We start from the raw sequence: 27139 nt of genomic DNA on the forward strand, positions 1-27139 counted from the left end.
GTAAAGGGTTTTTCCCCCGTATGAGTCCCCATGTGCTCTTTTAGATGACAGTTTAACTAAAGCATTTGCCACAAACTGTACAAGGAAAGGCATTGTCCCCTGTATGCATCCTCATGTGTGTCTTAAGAGTCCACACTGCAGCAAAGCTTTTGTTACAAACGTTACAAGTAAATGGCTTTGCCCCTGCATGAGTCCTCATGTGGTAAATTAGATTATTCTTTAGACTAAAGCCTTTGCTACAAACTTTACAAGTAAAGGGCTTTTCCCCTGTATGAGTCCTCATGTGAACTTTTAGACTACTTATTTGAGACATACCTTTCCCACAAACATCACATGTAAAGGGCTTTTCTCCTGTATGAGTCATCATGTGCACTTTTAGATAACTTTTACTACCAAAGCCTTTGCTACAAACTTTACAAGTAAATGGTTTTTCCATTTCCCCCATATGAGTGAGCATGTGGTAAGTTAGACCATTTTTACTTCCAAAGCCTTTGCTACAAACATTACAAGTAAAGGGCTTTTCCCCTGTATGAGTCCTCATGTGCTCCATTAGAGAAGCTTTAAAACCAAAGACTTTGCTACAAACATTACAAGTAAAGGGCTTTTCCCCTGTATGACTTCTCATGTGAATTTTTAGATAACTTTTTTGATTAAAGCCTTTGCTACAAACTTTACAAGTAAATGGTTTTTCCCCTGTATGAGTCCTCATGTGGTAAGTTAGAGGACCCTTTTGACTAAAGCCTTTGCTACAAACTTCACAAGTAAATGGTTTTTCCCCCATATGAGTCCTCATGTGCTGGTTAAGATGTGCCTTCGTATTACACATTTTGCCACACTCTGTACAACTAAACCTTTTCTTCCCTGTGTGACTCCTAATGGAATCAGTTTGTTTTGTTGTTTTCAGGTCCTGGGACAGCTTGTTGCTCAACGACCAGGCTTGACCTTTCACATTGTGTGTCTTGTGTGATGTCGGTGTGTTTAAATCTGATGGACCTTCCCTGTTCTCCTCTAACTCATCACCGTCTTCATTGTCATATTTGTCTGATTCAGAAGAGTTTAAAGACAGGAGCTGGTTATCACTAGTTGGTTGTGATGTTCCACAGTCCTCTACATCAGCTTGTGTATTCATGTGTTGAGTTGAAGTGCTGGCTAGAGGCTCCGTCTCTCTGCCATCATCATCATCATCACTTTGCACTGCAAGTAATGTCAATGTTGACCCGTCATCCTCCACTGATCTTTGAAGTAGCTTCTGTTTAATCTGTAAAGACTCTGGTTCCTCCTGGACCAGACTGGACCTCCTCTCCTGATGTTCAGCTCTTCTTTAGGCAAAAGATAAAATGAAAGAAATCCATTAAATGTTGAACTTGACATTTTCCATGCAGTGTTTCCTCTGTTGTACTACAAGGAAGTAAACATTTCCTCCAACTACCAGAGGAAATGTTAGCCATGGTCATGCTCGTTCTTAACGAGCATGACATTTATTTTACTGCACTGATCTGAATACTACTTCCAGCTGTCTGTCATACAATACAGTCAATATAAATCAGTACAGTAACTGTAAAGAGTAAAATACTCTTTATCTGTCTAAACGCAACATTACAATGGTTATAAACACAAACACCTTTGTTATTAAGTACATAATATTTCAAGTGCCAAACCGGGCAAGGATCTAATCCTACACCTACAACATAGCAGAATAAAAGAAAACGTACTGGTTTCCAGGTGGTCGTCAGGTTCCTGTTTCTGTACAGTGCAGGCTGGTTGTGGAGAACTCATGTTCACCTGAAGGCTGGACTCCACACACTGGTCTGGAATGAAGGAATTGAAGGACTTAAACATAAAGAAAGTAACAATATGAAACGTGGAATGCCTGAGAAATAGCCTATATGTATAATAGAGAGTATGCACATGCATGATTTTCCCATCAGGACACGCCCCCCTCATCTAGACTGAGTGGCATTGAGCAGCTTGGAGCGTTGGAGTTTGGAAGCGCTCGTTGGAAATCACTCAACCATCCTGCGTACCACCCGTTTCTAAATGTCACATAATGCAGGAGGTAGCAAAATGTTGTGTTATTAAAAACAAGCACTTCCAAACTCTGATATTAGAAAAATAATCAAATGCAGGTCATTTCTTGACAGAAAGTAGCTCATAACGTTTCTATGGTGGATTTTTATGAAACAAAAACTTTGCAGATAGAAAGAGGATAATTCAAGCTTTTCATACAGCTGCAATGTTGGTGAGTTTAACATTGTTTAATGCAATCAGACAGGACTTTTCTGTTTGGATGAATGGGCTGTCAATGCCAGAAAGTAGTTTTTGCCACTCAGTGAGCGTTCCCGCATAACTTCCAGGTACGATGATGTCACACGCATACACTCTATAGTGTCAGCTTGTGCTACAGCGTGATAAGAATAGCTGCAGATCATTTATAATCATTCTGGCACCTGAGCACGTGTATGTGTACGTATCACCAGACAGCACAAACACTCATCCAGCACAAACACTCATCACACTCAAACACTCCAGCCACGACAAGCGCTGTATCTGGCTGATGTGTCTCCTGCCTGCTGATCGCGTCGTGGAGTTCCTCAAGCGCTGTGTTTGTGTTGGCGTGTGGCGGGATGTAAACAGCGGCGATGGTGACCGAAGTAAATTCCCTTGGGAGCCAAACAGGACGACACTGCAGCATGATCGCGGGTACAGGCTTTTCCAACTGTTACGATGTTCCCCTGGTCACACCAGGCCCGGTTGACCAAGAGACAAACACCTCCTCCCGTCTTCTTCCCGGAGAGAACCGGGTCTCGATCCGCCCGGTGGACAGAGAAGCCCGGGACATCAATGGCATGCTCCTGCTCCGGTACTTTAGCTGACAGCCAGGTTTCCGTAAGGCAAATGACATTACAGTTCTGGATGTCAGGCTGGAAGTATATCCGCGTAGGTCATGCAGTTTGTTTTCCAAGGACTGCACGTTAGCCAGTAACATGCTAGGAAGTGGAGCGTGGTGTGCACACCGTCTCAACCGAACCAGGACGCCGGCTCTCCTGCCTCTTTTCCTCCGCTGTAGTTCGGGGAACAAGGCGATGGGATCCGGGTATCTCCTGCGGTGAGTGTGGCTCTCTACTTTGATGTTTAGTAGCATGTTCTAGCATGTTCTACTGCTCAAAATGGCGGCAATCTGAGGGCGGAGCTTACTTGTCAAAGTGACAGATGTGTTCCCCATGAGTCAAGGAACATGTGGAAACAAGTGCCATGAATTTTGACCAAACGAGGCATGAGTTATGACTGCTCAAAGGTTTCATTTTCCAAAACAATTGGCCAATTGGAGTAAGACTGCTTCCAGTGCTATTTGGCATTAGCCTGGCTAATAAGCCAGACTAATATCACACAACACTGTCGCGGTATATCAGTCTGGGCTGGCTCCACTTGGATTTCATTTCCCGGGGAACATTTTCTCTTTGACGCAATTGGTCAGAGCTACTGTCAGTCAAAGGTCTCAAGCATTGAACGTCACTGTACCAAAGCCCGCCTATATTGCATACCGTGTCCCGATTGGTCCGACCTGTTCTCTGCTGTAGGAAAGAGGCGTGCTACTGAGCCTCGCCAGACCGTAATCCGCTGGTAGGCAACTTTTTTTTGCCAACGGCTGATTCGGTCTGGTTTATTAACCAGGCTAATTTGGCATGACCCTCTACTATACTGTAAAGTGACATAAGCATATGACGCTGCATGTATGTATTAGAGGCAGAAGAAGAATTTTCACAAACCAGCAATTTTCATTGGCTCATAAAAACTTAATTTTTTCACTTAAACAAAATGTACTACGATTTATTGTCCGTATAGGTCCAAAGTTCACGTGTAGACGTTTTTGTGCATTTTGATCAAAGATCCTGGGAGGAGATACATTTGAACTGTATTTCATATAATTCAAAATGGCGAGTGATTTCCGTGCTCAGACCCAGGGACACAGCCAGCCAGCCAGGGACACACATAGTCGTCTATATAGGAGTGGTTGCACCACTCAAAAATAAAAACGGGCTCCCACTTCCAGGCCATTCATTCATGCCTTCATTTCAGTAGAGTTAGTGATAATAATACCAACACCAGGGGGGGACTGGTGGTGATTTTGATGATGCTATGTAGGCCTATCAATACATATTTATAGCAAACAACACCACAAGTAGGCTACAACCAACACAACATTGGGGTTCCAGTTCCACTGCTCCAGTGAATGTTGTATGTGCAGATAGGCTGAGATAGCTCATAGCTGCTCTTATTGGTGGTGGTGGCAATACTAATTTGAGTCTGGATTTATAAACAAAGTAAGACCAAAACCAGAATTAATATTTGATTATCAAACACACGAGCACGCAAAGTCCCTTTCAGTCTCTCTCTCGCTCAAAAGTAGGCTACGCACACTGTCACACACACCCTCTTTCAGTGTCTGTCTATCTCTCTCTCGCTCGCATGATGTGCATGCGCACGGCGCACACACACAGCCTCTTTCAGTGTCTGTCTGTCTCTCGCTCACATGATGTGCATGCACACCACACACACACACACACACACACACACACACACACACACACACACACACACACACCCCGTCGCAGTGCCAGCAGGCAGAGCAGGGGAGGAGGAGGTATAGCCGGTGGCGGCGGTGGGAATGGGATCATAATCTGCATGGGACTCAACAACTTACTTTGACTGTTCTTTGTGCTGGATTGGAGCAGCTTAAGGAAATAATAATCCATTTGAAACGCGATATGGGCTCTGCCATGACACTAGTCAGACAGTAAACAAACTCCGCGCGTCACCACGTGTAGTACACACAAACGCACACTCCTCTTCCTCCCCCTTCTCTCCCGCAAGGCAAGCAGACTGACAGTTCTTCTCATTCTCCCCCGAGACTACATGAAAAATAACGGAAGAATAACGGAATAACGGAAGTAACGTTACTGAATTTAAAAAATAACGCGTTACAGCAACCGTTACTGCCGAAAGTAACGACATTACTGTAACGTGTTACGTTACGTTACGTTACGTCCCAACACTGTACAGTACAGTACAACACAGCACAGCACAGTATTCCCGCTAGGTTGCCACATTTGCGACATCCAAGCAACTTGGTATATAGAAACATTGCCACTTGCCATGCTTGCTTTCATGCAACTTGGTATATGAAAACATCATGGGTTGCCATTTGCCTTTCCAAGTAAAAACATATCGCCCTCCCGTTATTGCCTTCTTCCCATTTGCGACGCGTGGGGCGCTAGGATGACGCCCGCGAAATTCTAGTAATGGTCATGCCTGGGGTGACAAGCTACTTTTTCATTAGTAAATGCGACCTGCAGTCACAATAATATCGATTTGCATATTTGTGACAGGCCTAAACACAACTCCCCACACACACAGGAACCGTTTGGACGTGGGTTTTGACATAATCATTTTAAAAAATATTCAAATGTTCCCCTTACGCATAAGATCGGTATCGGTCGATCGTGAGAAGAAACAATCTGTGATTGGGATCGGTCCCAAATAAACCTGATCAGAGCACGCCTACTGAAGTGGCACAAAAAAAACAACGTTCTGGCCTTGACAGCCCATACATCCAAAAAGAAAAGTCCCATCGGATTGCATTAAACTCACATTGCCACTCACTCACTCCAAAACATGTTGTTTTGTTTCTGAACCCACCCTCATCTGACCTAGAATAATGTATGGGCTGCTATAGTATGACTTTTAGACTTGAATAAATTAGTGATGCTTATTTTTGAGGGGCGCTATATACAGGTTTAATGTTTGTTTTTAGTTAAATGTTTGTTTTAAAAAGGCCATTGAAAATGTCCCTCATTACATCATATTGTCTCTTGTTAATGGCATTTAATGCTTGTGTTGGCACCTTTTGTTTTACATCACCATTACATCACCTAATCAACATGAGTTAGACTTTAATAATATTAGCACCCCTCACTTCACACAGGTGTGATTTTTATTGTTTTTACCTGAGAGTGTGTGGCACCTTGTCTTCCCATGTAGTAATGTCAATGTTGACACATCAACCTCCTCTTCCATGTTTTCCTCTTTAATGTGTGTAGGTTGTGGTTCCTCCTTGACCAGACTGGACCTCCTCTCCTCATGTTGTGAGGGCTGTGGTTCCTCCTGGTCCTGGACCAGACTGGACCTCCTCTCATCATGTTGTGAGGGTTGTGGTTCCTCCTTGACCAGACTGGACCTCCTCTCCTCATGTTGTGAGGGCTGTTGTTCCTCCTGGACCAGACTGGACCTCCTCTCATCATGTTGTGAGGGTTGTGGTTCCTCCTTGACCAGACTGGACCTCCTCTCCTCATGTTGTGAGGGTTGTGGTTCCTCCTTGACCAGACTGGACCTCCTCTCCTCATGTTGTGAGGGCTGTGGTTCCTCCTTGACCAGACTGGACCTCCTCTCCTCATGTTCAGGGGAAACCTCTTTACACACAGACACAAGGAGGAGAGAAGAAACCTCTTTACATACTAGCCCTGGTCCAGTGCTTACAGCGAGTCTCTCACTGACGCCCTTCCACAGCAATTTTCTCACTCCCGTGCGAGGGTTTACAATTCCCAGCAAATAAACAAAACAACGTAACTACTCACCGACACAAAGCCTGCTAGACCTTGTAGCTGGGGGCACACTTGAAAAGATTTGGCTTTTGGTGACTAGTTGTTGAATTTTGGCGTGGCGTTAGGTATGGGTATAATGATTTCAAAAAGCTGTGCAAACGTATTGGGAGCGCCCCCTAGTGGTCTGTTTACACAGACTCAAATATTAGACACTTACAGGTATGGTTGAAAACCAAAATAATTGATAAAAAGAGATTGTATGTAATGGATTCTGTTACTATTGGGTGTGCTAAATAACATACTAAAATCTTAGGAAAAACGAACAACCAGAAAGGCATCGTTTTCAAGATGGTGTCCATGGTAGCTAAAATGAGCTAAAATGCCTATAAACTGGGATTTAATATGTAAAATATCATAACAATTATGCACTTGGTAACTACTTTTTTAATTTTGGCATGGTGTTAGGTATGGGCATAAGGTTTTCAAAAACCATCGCAAACTAATTTGGCTCGCCCCCTAGTGGTCGGTTTGCAATGAAACCACTATTAGATATGTCAGTATATGGTTGAAAACCCAAATAATTGATAGAATTAACAAACATATAGAAAAGCATCGTTTTCAAGATGGCGTCCACGATGGAGCTGCCGGGAGCTTAAAATGCCTATGGTTTCATTGCAAACCGACCACTAGGGGGCGAGCAAAATTAGTCTGCAATGGTTTTTGAAAACCTTATGACCATACCTAACAGCATGCCAAAATTCAAAAAGCAGTTACCAAGTGCATAATTGTTATGATTTTTTACGTGACGCTGCCGGGAGCTAAAATGCCTAGAAACTGTATAAACTGTGATTAATGTAAAAAATTGTAACAATTATGCACTTGGTAACTGCTCTTTAAATTTTGACATGCTGTTGGGTATGGTCATAAGGTTTTCAAAAACCATCGCAAACTAATTTGGCCCCTTAGTGGTCGGTTTGCAACTTTGGAATTAAACAGGGATTTTAAGCTCCCGGCAGCCATCGTGGACGCCATCTTGAAAACGATGCCTTTCAAGTTGTTCGTTTTCCGTAAAAAATATTATTGTTATTTAGCACACCCAATGGTAACAGAATCCATTGAAAAATATCTATCAATTATTTGGGGTTCCAACCATATACTGACATATCTAATATCTAATAGTGGTTTCTAATAGTGGGGCGAGCCAAATTAGTTTGCAATGGTTTTTGAAAACTTTATGCTTATACCTAACACCATGCCAAAATTCAAAAAGTAGTTACAAAGTGCATAATTGTTATGACTTTTTACATATTAAATCCCAGTGTATAGGCATTTTAGCTAATTTTAGCCACCGTGGACGACATCTTGAAAACTATGTCTTTCTGTTATTTAGCACAACCAATAGTAACAGAATCCATTGAAAATCTATTTTATCAATTATTTTGGTTTACAACCATAGCTATACGCAGGCCCGGCGCCAGGATGAAATTACTGAGGGGTCAATTGAGATTTTTGAGGGGGCAAAAAAAGCCCAGGGGGCTTCCCCCCCTGGGCTCCAGATTATTATTTTTTAATTTGCGATGAAAATGCTTCAATCTCGTGCACTTTGAGATAAAAAATGAAGAGGCTAGATCTATAAAGAACTCATATTAGATTATTATCATCTTTACTGTGCTATTATTGCCATTTGCCAACATCACAGTAGGCTACAAAACAACATTGGATAGGGCAGGGGTGGGCAACTTTGATGATGGAGAGGGCCACTATATTTAAAACTCACTCCAGAGGGCCACAATGCATATAGTCAAAAGTAGCTGATCTACAAGCTCAAAACGTGTCGCAGTGCGATGCATTTTGAGCTTGTAGATCTGCTTTTTTGCTTTTTTTTAATTGGAATCCTGAATTATTTTCACCTATTTTTTTATTGGAATCCGGAAAAGTAATATATTTTATTTAATTTCAAATACATTTATATGTTATGTTAACTTTATGATTATGAACTGAAATGCAAATATTGGACATAAAAAAGGCTAGTACTAGTCATTAAGCTACTAATATAGACTGAAGTAATTAAAGTCATGTTTGCATGTTTGGAATTGTAACAGCTGAAATCAATAACATATCAGTATTCTGATATTAAAGGAGCATTCAGTGATTTGGGTGATTTGGAAAACCACCCAGTCCGCCCGGTAACAAAATATGCACATGCACGCTCTACAGTGGGGTGAAGTGCAACAGGCCAACAGCATGTGCACCAAGGCCCGCCCCCACTCGATCATGATTGGAGGAAGGCCCCTCTCATCCTGATTGGATGACAGTTTTGCCACCCGCCACCAAAACTGAAACTAGGGTTTTTTGACCCCAGGGGCTCACTGGGGACAGGGAGGAACTCCTTATATGGTCAGCACACTCTATAGTAGGGAGGATTATCCAGAAAAAAAGGAAAAATAAGTGATATTTGAATTAAGTCAAATCACTGAATATACCTTTAACCTGCAGACCGCATTAAGTGAACTGAGTCTGTGCTCAGAGAATACATTATTCAGCGTGTCCACAATAGTCCACAGCCCACTTTGCCACTTGCTCTGATCCACTGCATCAATAGCACCCCTCCCCCCCAATGTCAGACAATCGTCAGACACATACATTCAGTTGATCCGAATTAACATGTGTTAAATTCCTGTGCCTCAGGAATGTCGTACTTCCTGTTCTTTCCAGATGGGAGATGGCCATGACGCATGTTAGATGTTCCTTGCATGCCTGTACAATACATGTTTTTGTTTGTAGCAGCATGTTTCGAGTTGCCCATATTTCGCCGCAGGTTGAAAACCCACCTCTTCAGGAAACACTACCCTTCCTCTCTGCCTGACCTACTTGTTGTTAACTAGTTGTACGAACGCTTGTTTTCTATTGTTGTATTGTTTATTGGATCTTGTTTAGTCGATACACTTAATTGTTTTAGCTCATGCTCATTTGATTTAGCTATTTTGTCTCATCTGTTTAAGGAAATAGGTAGCTGATATATTGCACTTTTACCTTAGCGCTAGGTATACTCTTGGTTGCTTGTTTTTGCAGAAAATGCACTAAAGACTTCTGGTGATTAGTAGTTTTTGTTCCCTACCTATGTTGAATACACTTATTGTAAGTCGCTTTGGATAAAAGCGTCTGCTAAATGACTGTAATGTAATGTAATGTAATGTTATAACCAGTGCTGCTAGTGAATATCACTGCCAAATATCACTAGAAAACCAATCCAGCACAAAGGGTAGTTTTATATTTTATTATTGACATTATTAAAAAATGAGGTGTCAAGGAGGTCGGGTTGAGGGGTCAAGTATCCCCTTTGACCCCTCGTGGCGCCGGGCCTGGCTATACGTATCTAATATTTGAGTCTGTGCAAACAGCCCACTAGGGGGCGCTCCCAACGCGTTTGCACAGCTTTTTGAAATCCTTATACCCATACACCACGCCAAAATTCAAAAACTAGTCACCAAATGCCAAATCGTGCTGATTTCTTACGAGTTGGCCCCCAGCTATTGGTAAAAGTCTATTCTCGAAGCTGGGAAGCGTCTCAGGTCCCCCCAGCTTCTCTAAAATGCACTATTTTAGTCATTAAATAAAATGAATCCAACCAGATCGGCGCAGGCAAAACCCGGAAATGCCGTAGTAGAAAAAAATGACTCTTGGCGTTGGCGGTCCGGTACATTGCTGTATTAAAATGGCTCAAAGTGCATTTTAGAGAGAAGCTGAGACCGTGAGACGCTTCCCAGCTTCGAGAATAGATTTTTACCAAGGTCTTTATTTGCTGGGAATTGTAAACCCTCGCACGGGAGTGTGAAAATTGCTAGAGGGCTGTGGAAGTGGAAGTGTCGGTAGAATCTGCACCTGGCTCGCTGATAACAAACTATCTTTACACCTGGGAAAAACTGAATCCATTCTCTTTGGCTCTAATAGTAATCTCAGCAAGGCAAATGGCTTCTTGGTTGGAGTGGGTGACAATGTTATCACACGTAAAGATGAAATTACCTACCTAGGTTCCATCCTGGAGGCTAATCTTTCCGGTGATAAGATGGCCACCAACGTAATCAAAAAGGTCAACCATAGAACAAGATTCCTTTACAGGATCTCCTCACTGGTCGACAAAAACACCTTGAAGACCTTAACAGGAGCCCTTGTACAGGGTTTCTTTGACTATGCATGCACCTCCTGGTACCACAGCACCTCAAAGGCCCTTAAAACCAGGCTCCAGACTTCCCAAAACAAACTGGTCAGGCTCCTACTTGACCTCGCCCCCCGAACCCACCTCACCCCTGCCCACTACGACAAGCTGGAATGGCTTAGGGTCGACGACAGAGTACAGCATCTTGCAATGGGTCTGGTCCACAAGATTCGATACACCACCAAGATACCCATGTACCTGTCTAGATACTTCCTTAATGTTAACGTCCACACCCACAACACCAGAGGGAGTGCAACGAACCATGTACAACCCAGATTCGGCACAAACAAGGGACTAAATTCTTTCCGCTCCTATGCCACCAAAATGTGGAACGCCCTACCAACAGTCATTAAGACATGCGAATCCCTTGACTCCTTCAAAACCGCTCTCAAAGGGCACCTACGGACAGCTGCAATTCGAAACTGGCCCCTGTAAAATCGGAATCCCTCAAACACGGACGCAAGGACAACACAAGAGACGGTCGCGGCCACACAGCCAACTCAAGGTATGGCCACTGAGCCGACTTGGGGACCCAACGCAAGGACAACACAAGAGACGGTCACGGCCACACAGCCAACTCAAGGTACGGCCACTGAGCCGACTTGGGGACCCAACACAAGGACAACACAAGAGATGGTCACGGCCACACAGCCAACTCAAGGTACGGCCACGGAGCCGACTTGGGGACCCAACGCAGCTCCTCCAAGGAAAACAAACAAATGAACGGAGCTGAACGTGAATCCCCCCCACCGCCCACCCCTTTTTTTCCCTCACTGTATATGTTTCTTTTCCCTTTTTACCTCCTTTATGATGAATTCCTGTTATGTCCTTTGTCTATATAGAAGTGTCTATTTGTACGTCTCTAAATGTTTTGATGAATTGAACATTGTGGACCCTTTTGGAAACAAGTGTAATGCTTAATTGGGTCGTCCACTCACAGTTAACAGCCTTTGTATTGAGTTTGTGCTTGAAATGTACTGTAATTCTGCAAACTGTTAATACATTTTTCAATCAATCAATCAATCAATCTTCCACAGCGCATCAGTGAGAGACTCGCTGTAAGCACTGGACCAGGGCTATTTACACACATACACAAGGAGGAGAAGAAACCTCTTTACACACAGACACAAGGAGGAGAGAAGAGCTATAGCATCAGCACAACTACTCAAAGTGCTTTTCTAAACGTATGACATGTATTCTCCTATTTGTTGATTTGTCGGCTTAACAAACCTGGTCTGTATAATATGACTTGTGGCTGTAAAAGGACGTCCAGAAGTTTGTCTCGTCTCTTCAGCAGAGTTTCTAGTGTCTCCATCTCTCTCTGGAAGAGGCTGAACATGAATCCTGCAGCAGTGCTGAGGCGCTCCAACACAAACACTCTGACAAGCTTCAGCTGACCAGCATCACTCTGCTGTTTTTCCAAAACACACAATATCTCCTCTCCCACTGTTGAACAAAGCTAGCGTATCGCGTCAGATTCAACAACAACCAAAGCTAGCCGGAAGCATTACGGAGGGACAATAAGGAGACTCAGAGAGCAGATGTGGGTTTGCTTCCTTAGACCATGGCTGAGAGAAGCGAGTGTTTATTTTACTCATTATATACCCGTCAACACAATTGGCACATCCGGCATCCGGTTTCAGTATAAAAGCATATATAAATATACATACAGTGACAATGATATATTTATATACACAGACAATTAATGATCGTTTTTAATACATCTCAACACCCCCACTTGATCGTGAATTGGTAAACATAAAGATAAATAACCAAACAAAAAAACAAAGAACCCTTGAAAAAAAAACTTTGGACTGTGTGTTATTCTCCAAACATGAAACCCTCAAAATTTCTCAATTGACACAGCCTGGCTGGTTTTGTCATAACATCGGCAACCATTTGTTCAGTTGGACAATACTCGAGAATCACTTTACCATCATTGACAGTTGATCTTACAAAGTGGTATCTTATGTCAATATGTTTTGACCTCTGTCTCTGTACAGGATTTTTAGCTAACGCTATTGTACCTTGATTGTCCTCGTAAATCTTTGGCTGCATGTAATGAAATTCATCAATACATTGTAACAATTGAATCAAATACAAACACTCTTGTAGAGTTGCCACTAAAGCCATGTACTCAGCTTCACAAGTTGAAAGTGCTACGGTGTATTGCTTTTTAGACCTCCATGAAATCAAAGGGCCCTCTGGGTTTAGGCTGACACAATAACCACTAGTGCTACGTCTGTCACTTGCATCCTCTGCCCAGTTTGCATCACTATATGCTATCAAGCCTAGTTCCTCACATTTCCTATAGCATAAGGATTTTTCCCTGGTTCCCTTCAGATATCTCAGCACATGTTTCACTGTGATCCACTGCTCTTCTGTTGGTTTAGAAAAATATTGTGAAAGTTTTCCCACTACAAAACTCAGATCTGGCCTGGTACAAGTAGTCAAGTATATTAGACTACCCACAACTTCCCTGTACTTTCTCACATCCCCCAATGACTCACTGCTGTCAGTGTAGTTCAATTTTGCCTCAGGGTGTTGTTCTTGGCTTGCAGTCCTGCATGTCAAATCTAGTGAATATTTTGTCAACATATTTCCTTTGTGACATAGTCACATAATGTTCACCTTGTTCAAAATCAATACCAATGAAATGTTTCAATTTGCCTAAGTCTTTCATTCTGAATTTTGCTGTAAGCATTTATTTGACATCAATCATCACATTGTCATCACTTGCTGCAATTATTATATCATCGACCCAAAATAAAATGAATACCTTTTGATCCTTCATTTCCCTTGTGTAAACACAATAATCAACTGGGTTCTGAATAAATTGATTTTTAGTTAAAAAATCATGCAACATCTTGTTCCAATTTCTCCCTGATTGTTTCAAACCATACAAAGATTTATTTAGTTTACACACCAGCATGTCCCCATTCTCAGATGTAACTTCATATCCCTCTGGTTGTCTCATGTAAATCTCAAAATCTATTGGTGCATGCAAATAGGCCGTTTTGACGTCCATTTGGTGTAAGATCATATTCTCTTGTGCTGCCTTTTGCATCAATACCCTCACACTAGTCTGGTTTGCCGTTGGTGAAAAAGTCTCTTCATAATCCACACCTGGTTTTTGATTGAAACCTTTGGCTACATAACATGCCTTGAATTGTTTAGATTCATCTGCATTTGTTTTTAAAGCATACACCCATCTACCCCCCACTATTTCTTTGCCTTCTGGCAGTTTAGTCAGGGTAAACGTGTCATTTTCCTTTAGTGATTCAATTTCCTCATCCATAGCTCTTGCCCATAACTTAGAGTCAGGTGATGCCATTGCCTGCTTTACTGTGTGTGGCACATCACAAATGACTCAATAACAATAATCAAAGGTTATGATATATGATATGATATAGTACTTTATTGTCAGTTCACACTGAAATTTGTCTTGCGACACAGCAGCCAAGTATGCAGAACACATATACGTACACACATTTGACATAAAACAAAGAACAAGACAATTTACATACATAAAGACATGAAGACAAGAGCAATATCCACCGCTTAGATTATCTTGTGGCTACTACGACTCTTGATTAAGCCTCAAGGTCATCTAGGTCATCAGATTTTACTTGACACTCATAATCCTCCAAATACTGAGGTGGTTTCACTTTTCTTCTGGGATATGTTGCACTCTGGCCACTGTCACCTGCCTGAGCACTGACCAAATCATCCATCTCCCCTGCTTCTTGTTCCTGTATCTCACTGGTTTGGCCATCTTCACCTGCCTGAACATTTGCCAAATCACTCATTTCAACAACCACCTCTTGTTCTTGTGTCTCGTTAGTTTCCCTATCTTCAGGGAGGTGGTTTACAGTCCTTCCCCCACTGCAATCATCATCCCACTCTGTTTGGGTCTGAATCTCAATGACATTCCTTTGAATGAACTTTACCAATCTGTGCTTAGTTACCTTCCCAGTGTCGGGACAAAACACTAAATAGGCTGGGCTATTCTTATCATATCCCACAAATATCCCTTTTTCACATCGTGAATCCAACTTTTTCCTATTTTGTTTATATGCATAGCATGGGGACCCAAAAGTTCTCATTCTTGAAAGGTTTGGCCTCTTTCCTGTCAGCATGTAATATGGGGTCTGTCCTACACGCTTATTGAAACATCTATTTCGAATAACAGCAGCCGTCATTACCGCATATGTCCACAATTCCCTTGGTAATTTGCACTCAATCAGCATACATCTGGCCATCTCAAACAGCGTTCGCCAATTTCTTTCAGCTGTCCCATTCTGATGGGGTGAGTATGGAGCTGAGGTCTCATGTCTAATGGACTTTCCGCTTAACAATGCCTGAAAGTGACCAGAAGTATACTCAGTACCACTATCCGAACGAATACACTTAATTTTCCCATAAGGTGAAACATCGGCAATGTACTTCTCTGTAGCTTGGACTGTGTCACTCTTAGATTTCAAGAAATAAACAAAAGTAGCTCCTGAATAGTCATCAGTAAATGCTAAAGCATATTTGAATCCTTCTTTAGCCGTTGGATCAATTGGTCCAGATAAATCAGTGTGTACAAGTTCTAATGCTGCTTTAGCTCTTTGGTCTGGTTCTCTATTTCGGCTCTGAGCAAATTTACCTTCTATACACACATGACAACTTGGAAATATCAACCTTGCCTTTAATTTCCATACCATCAGTTACATTCTGCAGTTTTAACACATCTTCATAGTTGCAATGTCCCAGAATCTCATGCCACGTCTTGATGTCATAGCATCCATTACATTCATCAACATCATCATCATCATCATCATCCTTCGACTGTCGTCGAGATCGTAGATGCCACGTCTTTCCATCGGGTCCTGTCAGCCATTGCTGCTCCCAGTTCTTGGAATGTCAGTCCTGTGTCCCTGGAGATTGTGTCAGGATATGTATGAGGCCTGGTTCCTCTGGACGATTGGGGGAGCCGCCATAGCAGGATATCTGATATTACTTGATCCTTGGAGCGGTAGCAGTGACCAGCAAAGATCGCTCTACGACATGCTACGGTTGTTGTTATTGGTGGCAGTTCACCATAGATCTGCTCTTTGGTTGGATGAGTTTTCCAGGAAATGTTTTTAACACACATGAGGAGTCTTGTATATGTGCCATCAAGCCGGTCTTGTAATTCCTTCTTCATAGTCCATGTCTCAGCACCATATAATAGGATGCTTTCAACACAGGCCCTGAAGAAAGAGACCTTGGTGGAGGTTGAAACGCTGGACTGCCAGACTCTGAGGAGTTTGTTGCAGGCGTTCCAGGCTTGTCCCTTTCTGGCAAGAAAGTCCTTTCTGCTGTCAGCCACATATGAACCCAGATATTTAAAGTCCTCGACTTCCTTAATGTATGATCCATCCATTGATGTAATACTTGGATGGGTAGGGTCCTCATTCATAAGCATGCACTCCGTTTTCTTGGCATTTAATTTGAGTCCTACTTTGACAGCGGCTTCTTCAAATGAGATGAGCAGCGTCTGAGCAGATTGTATGTGCTCTGCAGTCAGGGCGACATCATCCGCATAGTCGAGGTCAGTCAGGTATTTCTCGCTCCGACGACCAGATCTCCTTCCAACCATGAGGCCTTTGTCTCTGATTTTGTCCACTGATTGTCGCAGAGCATAGTCCACTACGATGACAAACAGGAAAGGTGCAAGTGTGTCACCTTGGAGAATTCCAGCTGTAGTCTTGAATTATTTTGTTGGACCATCGTGGCTCTGAACGAAGCTGGTGGGATTTTTGTACATTATAGCAATGGCTTCAACAATCTGCTCAGGAATTCCATAGTTATGGAGGATGTGCATCATGGCTGCTCTGTTCACACTGTCAAAAGCCTTTGAGAAGTCTACAAATATGATGGTGCCTCTCCTCTTTGAAATCTTGAGTTCCTCAATGATTCGCCTTATTGCCAGAATCTGTGGAAGGGTGGATCTTTTCTTCCGGAACCCATTTTGGTTCCTTCGAAGAATCGGGTCAACGTGTGGAGTGATCCTGTTCAGAAGAAGAGAGTTGTAGACTTTTGAGGCAATGGCAGATAAAGTGATGCCCCTGTAGTTGTTTGGTTGTTGTAGATCACCGGTCTTTGGTAGTGGTATAATGCAGGACTTGGAGAATGCTTTGGGCTTCCTACCCTTGAGTGTTCCGTTGCAGAATTCCAACAGCTGATTGTGGAAGAGCTCGTGCTTCCATAGGAAGGCTGGAATATTATCAGGTCCTGGCGTTTTGGCCTTGTTGAGGTTCTTCAGGACTGATTGGAGTTCCTCCATGGTAAACAGGTTGGTATCAATGGGTAACCTTTCACTCACCCTTCTGTTGTAGAAAGGGTCATTCAAGTCAACCGATTGTTGGTCAGGAGTTCCAAGAAGAGTGCTGAAGTGATCAAACCATTTGTTAAGTCTTTCTTGAGTGGTGTCTCCGCTAATCTTTATAATTGGAGAGGCCTTTTTGTTTGTTATCTCCCTTAGAGCTTCCCAGGCTGCGCCATGTCGCCGTCCACTGTGAGCCTTTTCCAGTTCCTTGGTTTTAGCTAGGAGCTGTTCTTCAAGCTCTCTGGTGTAGGCATCTTTGAGTGCAGTCTTGGCAGCATCTAGTCTGAGTTCAGATCCCCTTGTGGGACGAGCTCTATGAGAGTTGGCCACACTCTTCAGTACCCTTCTTGCCTCCAGCACTTTACCACTGTTGGAGATCAGATGTGACTTTTTCTTCTGTCTGGGAAGGCTGTCAAGGGCAATTTCCCGGGTTGCATCTACAAGCTTGTCATACTTTGAGCTGATGTCAGTTGGGTCGTCCAGTTGGTCAATAAGAGCAGAGTATCTGTTATGGACTGCTATTGTAAATTCCTGGTTTAATGTGTTGACTGATGACACTTTCTTCCAGTCTATTTGTTTCATGGGGTCTTTGGTTGGTGGTTTGCTTTGCCTGTAGCTTATTTTAAAAGTACCAGAAACTATCTTATGATCTGAGCCCACACTTGTGAATGATGTGTAGGCACGACAGTTTTTGATGGTGTTTTGCCACTTCCTCCGAACAAGGATGTAGTCTAGCTGTGATAGGTATCCGCGAGGAGACCTATGTGTCCACAGTCTGTTCAGGTGGTTCTGAAACCTTGTGTTTGCAGCAATGAGATTCCACTGTTCCATGAAGTCAGTCAGGAATCGGCCATTCTTGTTAGTGGCTTTATGGTAGGTGAATCTGGCCTTCTCAGGGCCCAGCTGGGCATTGAAGTCACCTCCTATGATCAGCAAGTTGTGTGCAGGAACAGCAGCCACAGTAGTTGATAGCACTTTGTAGAAGTTCTCGGTATCAGTTGTATACCTCTCCTCATTGGTGGGACTATAGCAACAGATGACAGTTGTTTGTGGGTTGCCTAATAGTGTGAGAACCACAATGCGCTCATTGATCTTATTAATATTGTGGCATGCTTTCTGAGCTCTGGGGGACAGGAGAAAGCCAACGCCCCTCACTGTAGCATTGATGGTGTTCTTCTCTGCTGAGGCTGTTACAAGTAAGTAGGCGCCAATCTTTTCCTGCATCAGAACTTCAGTATGATGGGTTCGGTGCTCCTGCAGACAGATCACATCGATGTTATATTGGAGGGCATGGTGGAAGAGTTCTTCTTTCTTTGAGACATGGTTGATTGTCCGAACATTGAAGGTGCTGATATTGCAGGGGGTCATGCGACGAATGAATCTTCTTTCCAGGTCTTCTTTGTCCAAATCAGAGCTGATCCTTCCATCCGGATTTCGGACCAGTTCATCATACATTGTGGCAGGGACCACAGTGGACTTAGAAGGCCTGGGGGGGACAGGGGCTTTAACCCTGGTGCTATTGAGTCGTGACATCATTAATCTTGTCGTTTGCTTTAGTGGATCTGAGGGCGCAACTCCTTCAGTCACCCTTTTCTTGTCAGGGGAGGTCCCTTAGCCTTTGACCTTTCCGGGCCCTACTACAAGGCAGCAGGCTCGTAACCCTGATGGGGGAGGCGTACGGGTGATGCACCTTGCCCAAGGGTGACCAACATCAATACTCTCATCAACGGTGTTTACATAAAACAACCTGTCATGTACCTTAATGTCGAATGTCGTGCCGTCTCTCTGGATGAACTTGTTCTGTCCCTCTTTGAAGATGAATGTGGCTCCATTTGATGTTGCTGCGTTGACTGAGAAAATGTCTTGGGGAAAGGATGGAACATACAGCGCCCCCTTCAGCATCGTTTCCACCTCTCGACCCTTGGTATCTCTCAGGTAAAACACTGCAGTACCTCTCTTCAGCGCTACGCCAGAGGCCCTCACTCCATCAGCCATCTCCAGAACATTCCTCCGTGGCTCGAAATTCTCATAGAAGTTTCGGAACTTCTTCACGTCGGTCACAATATGTGACGTAGCCCCGGTGTCGACCATCAGCCCTCTGCTCAGAGTATTACTCCGACAAAGTCTCTGCTTCGGTCTCCCGGCGCCGTCCGAGTCGCGGTTCACCTGGCCCACCTTGAAGGCGAACGTGTGCTCCTCTTCATCCTGCGTCACATTGACGTTGTCTTTCCGTCTTCTTCGTCTGCAGTTGGTATCATTATGTGTTGGACTTCTGCAAAGACTGCACCACTGTCTCTGTTCTTTCTGACCAGCAGCATCTCCGCACTCAAACGACTTGTGCCCTCTCTGGCCGCAGTTATAACAGGACAGTCTCACGTCGTTGTCCTTGCTTCTTAGTCTCATCACGCTGTCATCCCCGGAACTGCTACTGAACCTTTCAGTGATCTCGTAACTCCTCAGTTTGGACTTAAAAGTCGGCGAAGGTGATCCTGTCATCACTTTGTGCGATGTGGATGGAAAATGGCTTATAAGATTCTGGCAGCCCCTTCAGAACCATTGCTGTTAGCAAGCCATCACTCAAAGTCTCTTCCGCATTTCTCAGTGCCGTGATAGCTGTTTCTGCTCGTATAATATATGCTGTCGTTGTTTCATCTGCAGTTTTCCGGAGCGACGTCAGCTCTGTGTACAAACTGATCACCCTCGGTTTCCCCTTGCCCGCATAGTGATCTTTCAGAATCTGTAACGCCTTTCTTCCGTCATCTGCTGCCTCACGCATAACTAACGACAAACTCGTATCATCGAGCACTTGAACCAATTCAGCGTAAGCATTTTCATTTTTCTCGGCGTCCTCAGCGGCTTTTACCTCGGCTGCTGCGTCTCTTACTGCGGCCTCATCTCCATCGAGTATTTCTTCGTCGTCGATATCGGGCTCGTACAGTATGGTGTCTTTCAGCCCTTTCAGCCGGAGGTAACCGAGAAATTCACCAACCATAATTCAAAGTTCCCTTCATCTCCATCAAAGCGAATACGGTTCCATTGGTTGTTGCCTCTACCACTGGGCTCCATGACCTGTTGAACAAAGCTAGCGTATAGCGTCAGATTCAACAACAACCAAAGCTAGCCGGAAGCATGACGGAGGGGTAATAAAGAGACTCAGAGAGCAGATGTGGGTTTGCTTCCTTAGACCATGGCTGAGAGAAGCGAGTGTTTATTTTACTCATTATATACCCGTCAACACAATTGGCACATCCGGCATCCGGTTTCAGTATAAAAGCATATATAAATATACATACAGTGACAATGATATATTTATATACACAGACATGATCGTTTTTAATACATCTCAACACCCACCGACGTCAGGTGTTCATTTATCGACAGCCTCAGCCGAGAGTCCGTTTGACACATACCTCGTTTTTGAGACATTTTTCACCACGCTGATTTGTTCCTCGCCGCCATGAAAAACAACATGCATGCGCAACAACGTGGTTCACGCATGCGCAACAACGTGGTTCACGCATGCGCAATAACGTGGTTCACGCATGCGCAATAGCAGCAGCTTCTTCTTTTCTTTACGGCAGATGGCAACCATGGCAACCAGTTTGTGGTGCATTACCTTGTGACCCAAATCTTGGATCAACCTAAAATCTACCTTTACTACTATATCAAATAAAATCCCTCTTCCAACCAATAGGCTACGTGGTTATGGGACTGCTCAAAAATATGATAACTAGTCCTTACACGTTCAAATATATGAACACCAAATTATGTACAGTGTGGGTACAGCGATGTAATAGATCCTATTATTGATGTATGTATTTTGAGGTGTAGGCCTGATTAATCAGTCTGGTGTCAGAGGCGCTTGCCCGGTGTTGGGTGAAATCACCCCTCAGCTAAACACCCGCGTGCCACTTGCCCGTGGGGTGCATACGTTGATTAGACATACCAACAGTCTTACAGTCATTAGTCCGACAACACTGTTGCACCCCGACATGCGCTGCAGGTTAAAAGTAACCCGTGCTGTGGGTTTAAAATCACCCGTGGCTCCCGACATGTGTTGCAGGTTAAAAGTAACCCGTGGCGGGTTAAATATCACTGTGTCGTCAGCGTGCGGTTAGGGTTAGGTTAGGGTTTTGGGTAGGGTCTCGGACTTGACTGCATAGGACTGTTGGTATGTATAACCACATTGCCGTTTTTAGCCCAAGAGTGTTTTTTGTGCAAAACTAATGGATTCAGAATAATGAAACTTTGACATTTTTGCCTTTATATAGGATGTCAATGGTATGGTCACAAATAAACCCTATTTATTTGTCCCAGGGACCCCACACGGTAACTCTGTAATTTCTCAACCATTTCGGACGCGGGCGGCTCTCCGGAACCGGGCCAGCCCCCTAGGCACGTTCCTGGTGGTCTGGATGTCCCAGGGACCCCCCCCCCCCCGGGGACCCCCACATGATATCTGTCATTTCTCGACCGTTTCGGACGCGGTGCGGAACCGGGCCAGCCCCCTGGGCATGTTCCTGGTGGTCTGGATGTTCCGGGTACATGGTACATGGTAACTCTGTCAGTTCTTGACCGACCGCTTCGGACGCGTGGCGGCTCGCCGGAACCGGGCCGGCACCCTGGCCGCGTTCCTGTGGGTCTGGAACTTCCGCGGACCCCCGGGGGACCCCCACACGGAGTTGCACCACTCACTTCACACAGGTGTGATTGTTTAATGCAAAATGAGTTAATAGCACAGGCAGACTTAAGAGCATATATCTAACAGGGAGATATAATTAACAATAGATGCCACATTTATATGGATAAATTCATGAATCAATCGTGGTTTCATTCACCTGTGTCAGTTGTTTTCAACCCGTTTCATTTCAAGGGCCATTATTTATTTGGCTTTTGAGCCACCGCCCACCATTTGATGACATTTAGCCTCTCAGACCCAAAACTAAAGAATATGTTGTTGTCGTTGGATTAGATTTGGTCTACAATTCCATGCTTTCGGCAAACGTTTATCAAAATAACAATTCTTCTACATTCTACATATACAATTGTGTAGACTTCTTGTAAATGAAGCAATGCAGATGTTTAACCCCTTTTGGACTGAATTAATTTCTAATGATGAAAAAAAAATATATTTGTGTTTCTGCCATCAATCAGATGCTATATTAAGTTCAGATACTCAATTTGAATTTAGCACAAACAATATATATAAATGTAGGTATGTGCCAAATTTGGCACATTAGGCTATTAGGGTTATTATACTATTACACTATTTTCACTATTACACTATTATACTAATTATACTAATTACACTATTACACTTATTACACCTATTACACTAGTACACGTATTACACTTATTATACGTATTACACTATTACCCCATTACACTATTACATGTATTACACTATTGCACTTATTACACTATTACACTATTACACTTATTACACTATTACAGTTACTACTATCTCTATGATGTGATGCCATGTCCTAGTGCCTGATGGGTCAAATTTGTCCCAAACAGACAGTAGTCCTAGTGCCTGATGGGTCAAATTTGTCCCAAACAGACATTGCCAAATATCTCAGACAAAAGTAAGGTCAAATGTAATCTACTTCAATATTTCTATAGTTGAATCATCGAGTTAGCTGGTGTGTATTTTTATTTTAGCACAACTAAACTCAGATTTGGGCAGTAAGACTTACACAGCAGCTATAGAGCCATGTGCTGTCATCTTTTTCAAATGAATGTAATTTATTCTCCAAACCACTTGATGGCGCCAAAATGCTTCCAGTCCTACCTTGGCATGTGCCAAAACTGACCCTTCTTTTTCTACATCGCCTATATTTGGCCATTAACTGGTATGTGCCAAATTTGACCCAGTCGTCCAAAAGGGGTAATGTAACTCTTGAGAGCGTAAAGTGACACAAAATGGACCATTTGGTTTAATTTTACATTCTCAAGAGTTACAAATCTATAAGGGTTCATTTGGTTACAAACTCTTCATCGGTCAGCTGGGGACCACCTGGAACCCTCTCAAGGACCACTGGTTTTACCACTACCTGGACCACTGGTTAAAAACCACTTATAGCGTGCTATTTAAGTTTACAACAGGAACATGAACGTGAGCTATAATATGAATCGTCATGTAACATCTGAGGTGACAAATCTGAGGCGCCAACGCAGTAACATAGACAACACTGCCTCTCTCTCTCTCGCTCTGCCTCGCAGAGCGAGCGCGACACAATAGGCAGTGTCGTTTTACATCCCATAGCCCGAGGTTTTTTTTGATTGATTGATTGAAATATTTATTAACAGTTTGCAGAATTACAGTACATTTCAAGCACAAACTCAATACAAAGGCTGTTAACTGTGAGTGGACGACCCAATTAAGCATTAAAATTGTTTCCAATATGGTCCACCATGTTCAATTCATCAAAAACATTTAGAGACGTACAAATAGACACTTCTATATAGACAAAGAACAGAACAGGAATTCATCATAATGGAGGTAAAAAGGGAAAAGAAACATATACAGTTTTCCTTGGAGGAGCTGCGTTGGGTCCCCAAGTCGGCTCCGTGGCCGTACCTTGAGTTGGCTGTGTGGCCGTGACCGTATCGAGGGAGGATGGTAGACTGTAATTGGCTGAGATACAAGCAGCCTGTTTGACTGGAATTTTCACAATAAAGGACGCTGGGGGGAAGAAGCCATTTCATGACGTCTTTAATAACAGTTAATTGTTCTGAGAGAGGTTGAAGGGGTGGGGGGTGGGGGTTAATGGGTAACAGAAAAAAAAAACAATGCATGTCGTCGGTACATTCCTCATCTCCTTCAGTTCACAATCTCGTCGACCGCCTCCCTCTCCTTTCACTGAACATTTTGGCAACAGATTTTGGTCATGCAGGTCCCACTCCCTCGACCTCATTTCAGTCAGAGTTTAAGTCTGCTGTTTTGGCGTGCATCCCAAGTCCACCTTCAGAGCAGGTTGATGTTATATGGGTATTTATGAAGGAAATAAGCTAATATCGGCTATTTCCACCATGCATACTCTGTTAGGCCCTCATTTATCAATTGAGTGTAAATTCTGCCCCAAATTCGAGTGTAGGATTCGTAGTACACCCACGTCGGGTCGACATTTATAAAGTGATCGCAGACAGCTGATCCTTCCTAATTTCATTCCTAGCAGTGATAAATGTGACGGCTGAAATCAATCTGGCACGCCCTATGAAATCAAGCCTCGCCCTCGTTTTTGCGACATGAACAACTGCAATACGACCTGGAAACCATGGTTACAGGGGAAAAAAAGTTTCACTCGCTTGCCTAAGTTGCCTTGCTGCCCCCTCCCATACACACACACAGACGCACGCACGCACACGCAACTTGTTGTATCTTAAATAAATAAACCTGCATGAATTAAATAAAGCTGTAGGACTACCCTGTCTGTTTCTCCTCTCGTATCGTTTCCCTTACTGCCCGCCTCACCCCCCCGCACGCACGCAAGTCTTTATTCATTTAATATACAACAAGATATATTAGTGAACGAAAACCTGAACCTGTGAACCATGAATTATATAAAAAATAGGCGCGCACACACGCTGCTGTTTTGCAAGGTGCATCTCCTGTCCTGTCTGTCTCTCTCTATCACTGTGGTCCGTCCGTGACACCGTGACCAATTGACCGTTCGACAGTCTATGTAAATTGCCTCGCTGTCAACTGTCATATATATGAATATTACAGCCAAAACCGTAGCCTCATGTGGCACTGGACAGTGGTGGTGGTGGGCTGCAGGCTGGCTTAGCCTATACTATCTCCGATGCGTTCCCACTTGCGCTGGCACGGCACATTTGGCATTCGAGCGACGCGTCAGGTTTATTAAACGAGGAGGAGATTGCACATACTGTAACTCCAGAAAGACATCGGCCTGCTGTAGATTAGGCTACAGTAGGCTACCCATGTTGGGACTCTCCGCACTGCAGCACTGCACTATACTCTCCAACGTCCCGTCATGGAAATATTTCAGCACAGACAGCCCAAATCCTCGCATGTATGGCTCATCATGCGAAACACTGTTTAAATGGCTTACGCATCTAACTTGCAACATTGTTTTTAAATGCGCGATTTTAATTGCTTGCTTGTAAAGTTGGAAATCTCCTACTAATTTCATATGACGCAAAGACACATCGTATTCCTTTACTTTTTTTTTCTTTTTTACATTTAGCCCATATACATACCTATACAGTTTTATATAAACATTTTAGGAGTGAATACATATGTTTCGATGCCTGTGACAGCCTCTCAGCTGGTCAAACAATGCTGCTCCGCTGTTCTACGACAGAAAAACAGGTGAGGATAAAGCGTACGACAGCTCCCGACCAGACGTGATTTTTGTCCTGGCACAATATCATTTTCAAGCTTTGGCGCAAATCGTAAATGCCGAAAATTGCGGTAATTTCGGCGTACACCCATATTTTGGCGTACGCACGGTTGATAAATGAGGGCCATAAAGTTTAAATTAGGTCTTAAGTTCATTGTTGCAAGTGATTGAGTGAGTGAGTGTAACATTCACTTAGACGTCACTCATAGCCATGTTTGTTTCTTAGATAGTTTTGTCCTGACCACAAATTATACAAATATAATATAACAATAAAATAAAGATAATAATAATAAACTTTATTTGTATATTTGAGCATCTTTTCATGACATGAAATGCAGCTCAAAGTGCTTTACAAAGCAAGAGAAATAAAGAAAAGTAAAGACAAAACATTAAAATAATAGCAGTTATGCAATACAGTGAGGACATGAATAACAACTTTTAATGTTAAAAGCTCAACTGAAAGCAAGAGTGTAGAAGTAGGTCTTGAGCAATGTCTACAGAGGCTGCCTGTCGAACGTATAGTGGGAGTTTGTTTCACGCCGTCGGTCCGTAGAAGCAGAAAGCTGCTTCACCTTGTTTTTTAGTTGCCACTTTTTAGGCACATTGATCAGGTCACCAGTGGAGGACCACTATTACCTGATTTTCTTGAGGCCCAACAGTGTTATTTAGACAGATGCCAGGTTCATGGTTCACATGGTGTCCGAGTTCATTGAGGCCCTACCTACACCATCTCTCTGCATTCTAAGGCCCCAATCCCAATCCGCTCCCTTGCTGACTCAATGAGCCCTCACTGACTTAGCTGCACGTTCATGTGAAATCTGCGAGGGCTTGAGGGATGTCCCATTTGAAATCGGTAAGTCAGTAAGGGCTCAGCCCCGCCCCTTTATGTGCCCTTTGCGAAAGTCAGCATTGATGCCGAATTTGGCTGACTTTGGCAAAGAAATTACCCACAGTTCATAGCATTCATGAGGGGATCCTCCGAACGTCACTCATTTAAAGGGTAAGACCACTTTTTTAGAGGTTTGGGTTGTTTTCTTACCTTATTATGGGCAAACTAGTCCATTCCATGAGTTATTTCGCTCCGTTGTGTTTATTAGAAATTTGAGAAATAAAAAAAGTCGCTCATTGACTTCCATTGTAACGGGGAAACAGCTCTCAAAGTCAGTCTTTTAGCACATGAATCAACGCAACAAAAGCTGATTCTGACAGTTTATGACACCAGGAAAACTCATGCGGTTTTATTTTCGTCTTTTAAGATAGATTTATAAAGTTACTATTTTAGTCGGAGATAGACTGAAGCAGTGCTACTCTCGCGGGTTGTCTTGCGAGGTTTCGTTTGTAAACGGAAGTCTCCACGCTGTTTGAGATGCATCCAGCTGCAGCCTCGCATATGAGCAGTCCCAGACACAGACACTTTACACACTTCTTCTAAAGTGTCTTCTAAAGTGTCTCCCTCAAACACGTCCACTGTGTATGTTTTTAGTGACAAGCGGACGAGATCAAATCCATGTGTTTACATCCCCGTCATTTCCAATAAGGAAGTGGTGTACAGTTTTGGTCCAATCAGATCGTTTTTCACAGCAGTGATTCGGTCGGCGTA

At 43.4% G+C, this 27139-nt stretch overlaps 1 protein-coding gene across 1 annotated transcript in view; it reads right to left on the minus strand.

The window, feature by feature from the left end:
- Positions 1-1576: 1576 nt before the first annotated feature.
- The window catches only part of LOC306919563 (uncharacterized protein), a gene marked incomplete at its 3' end in the record, with an annotated part of 35400 nt that continues 9837 nt past the window's right edge, over positions 1577-27139 (minus strand). Inside the window, exons 5-6 of the mRNA XM_079532325.1 lie at positions 1713-1808; positions 1577-1584 (exon numbers count right to left, since the gene is read on the minus strand). Coding sequence (XP_079388451.1) covers positions 1577-1584; positions 1713-1808 — 104 coding nt within the window. The remainder of the gene's footprint in view (positions 1585-1712; positions 1809-27139) is intronic.

This window comes from Electrona antarctica (assembly GCF_951216825.1).
Source record: "Electrona antarctica genome assembly, contig: scaffold_26, whole genome shotgun sequence".
Taxonomy (NCBI): domain Eukaryota; kingdom Metazoa; phylum Chordata; class Actinopteri; order Myctophiformes; family Myctophidae; genus Electrona; species Electrona antarctica.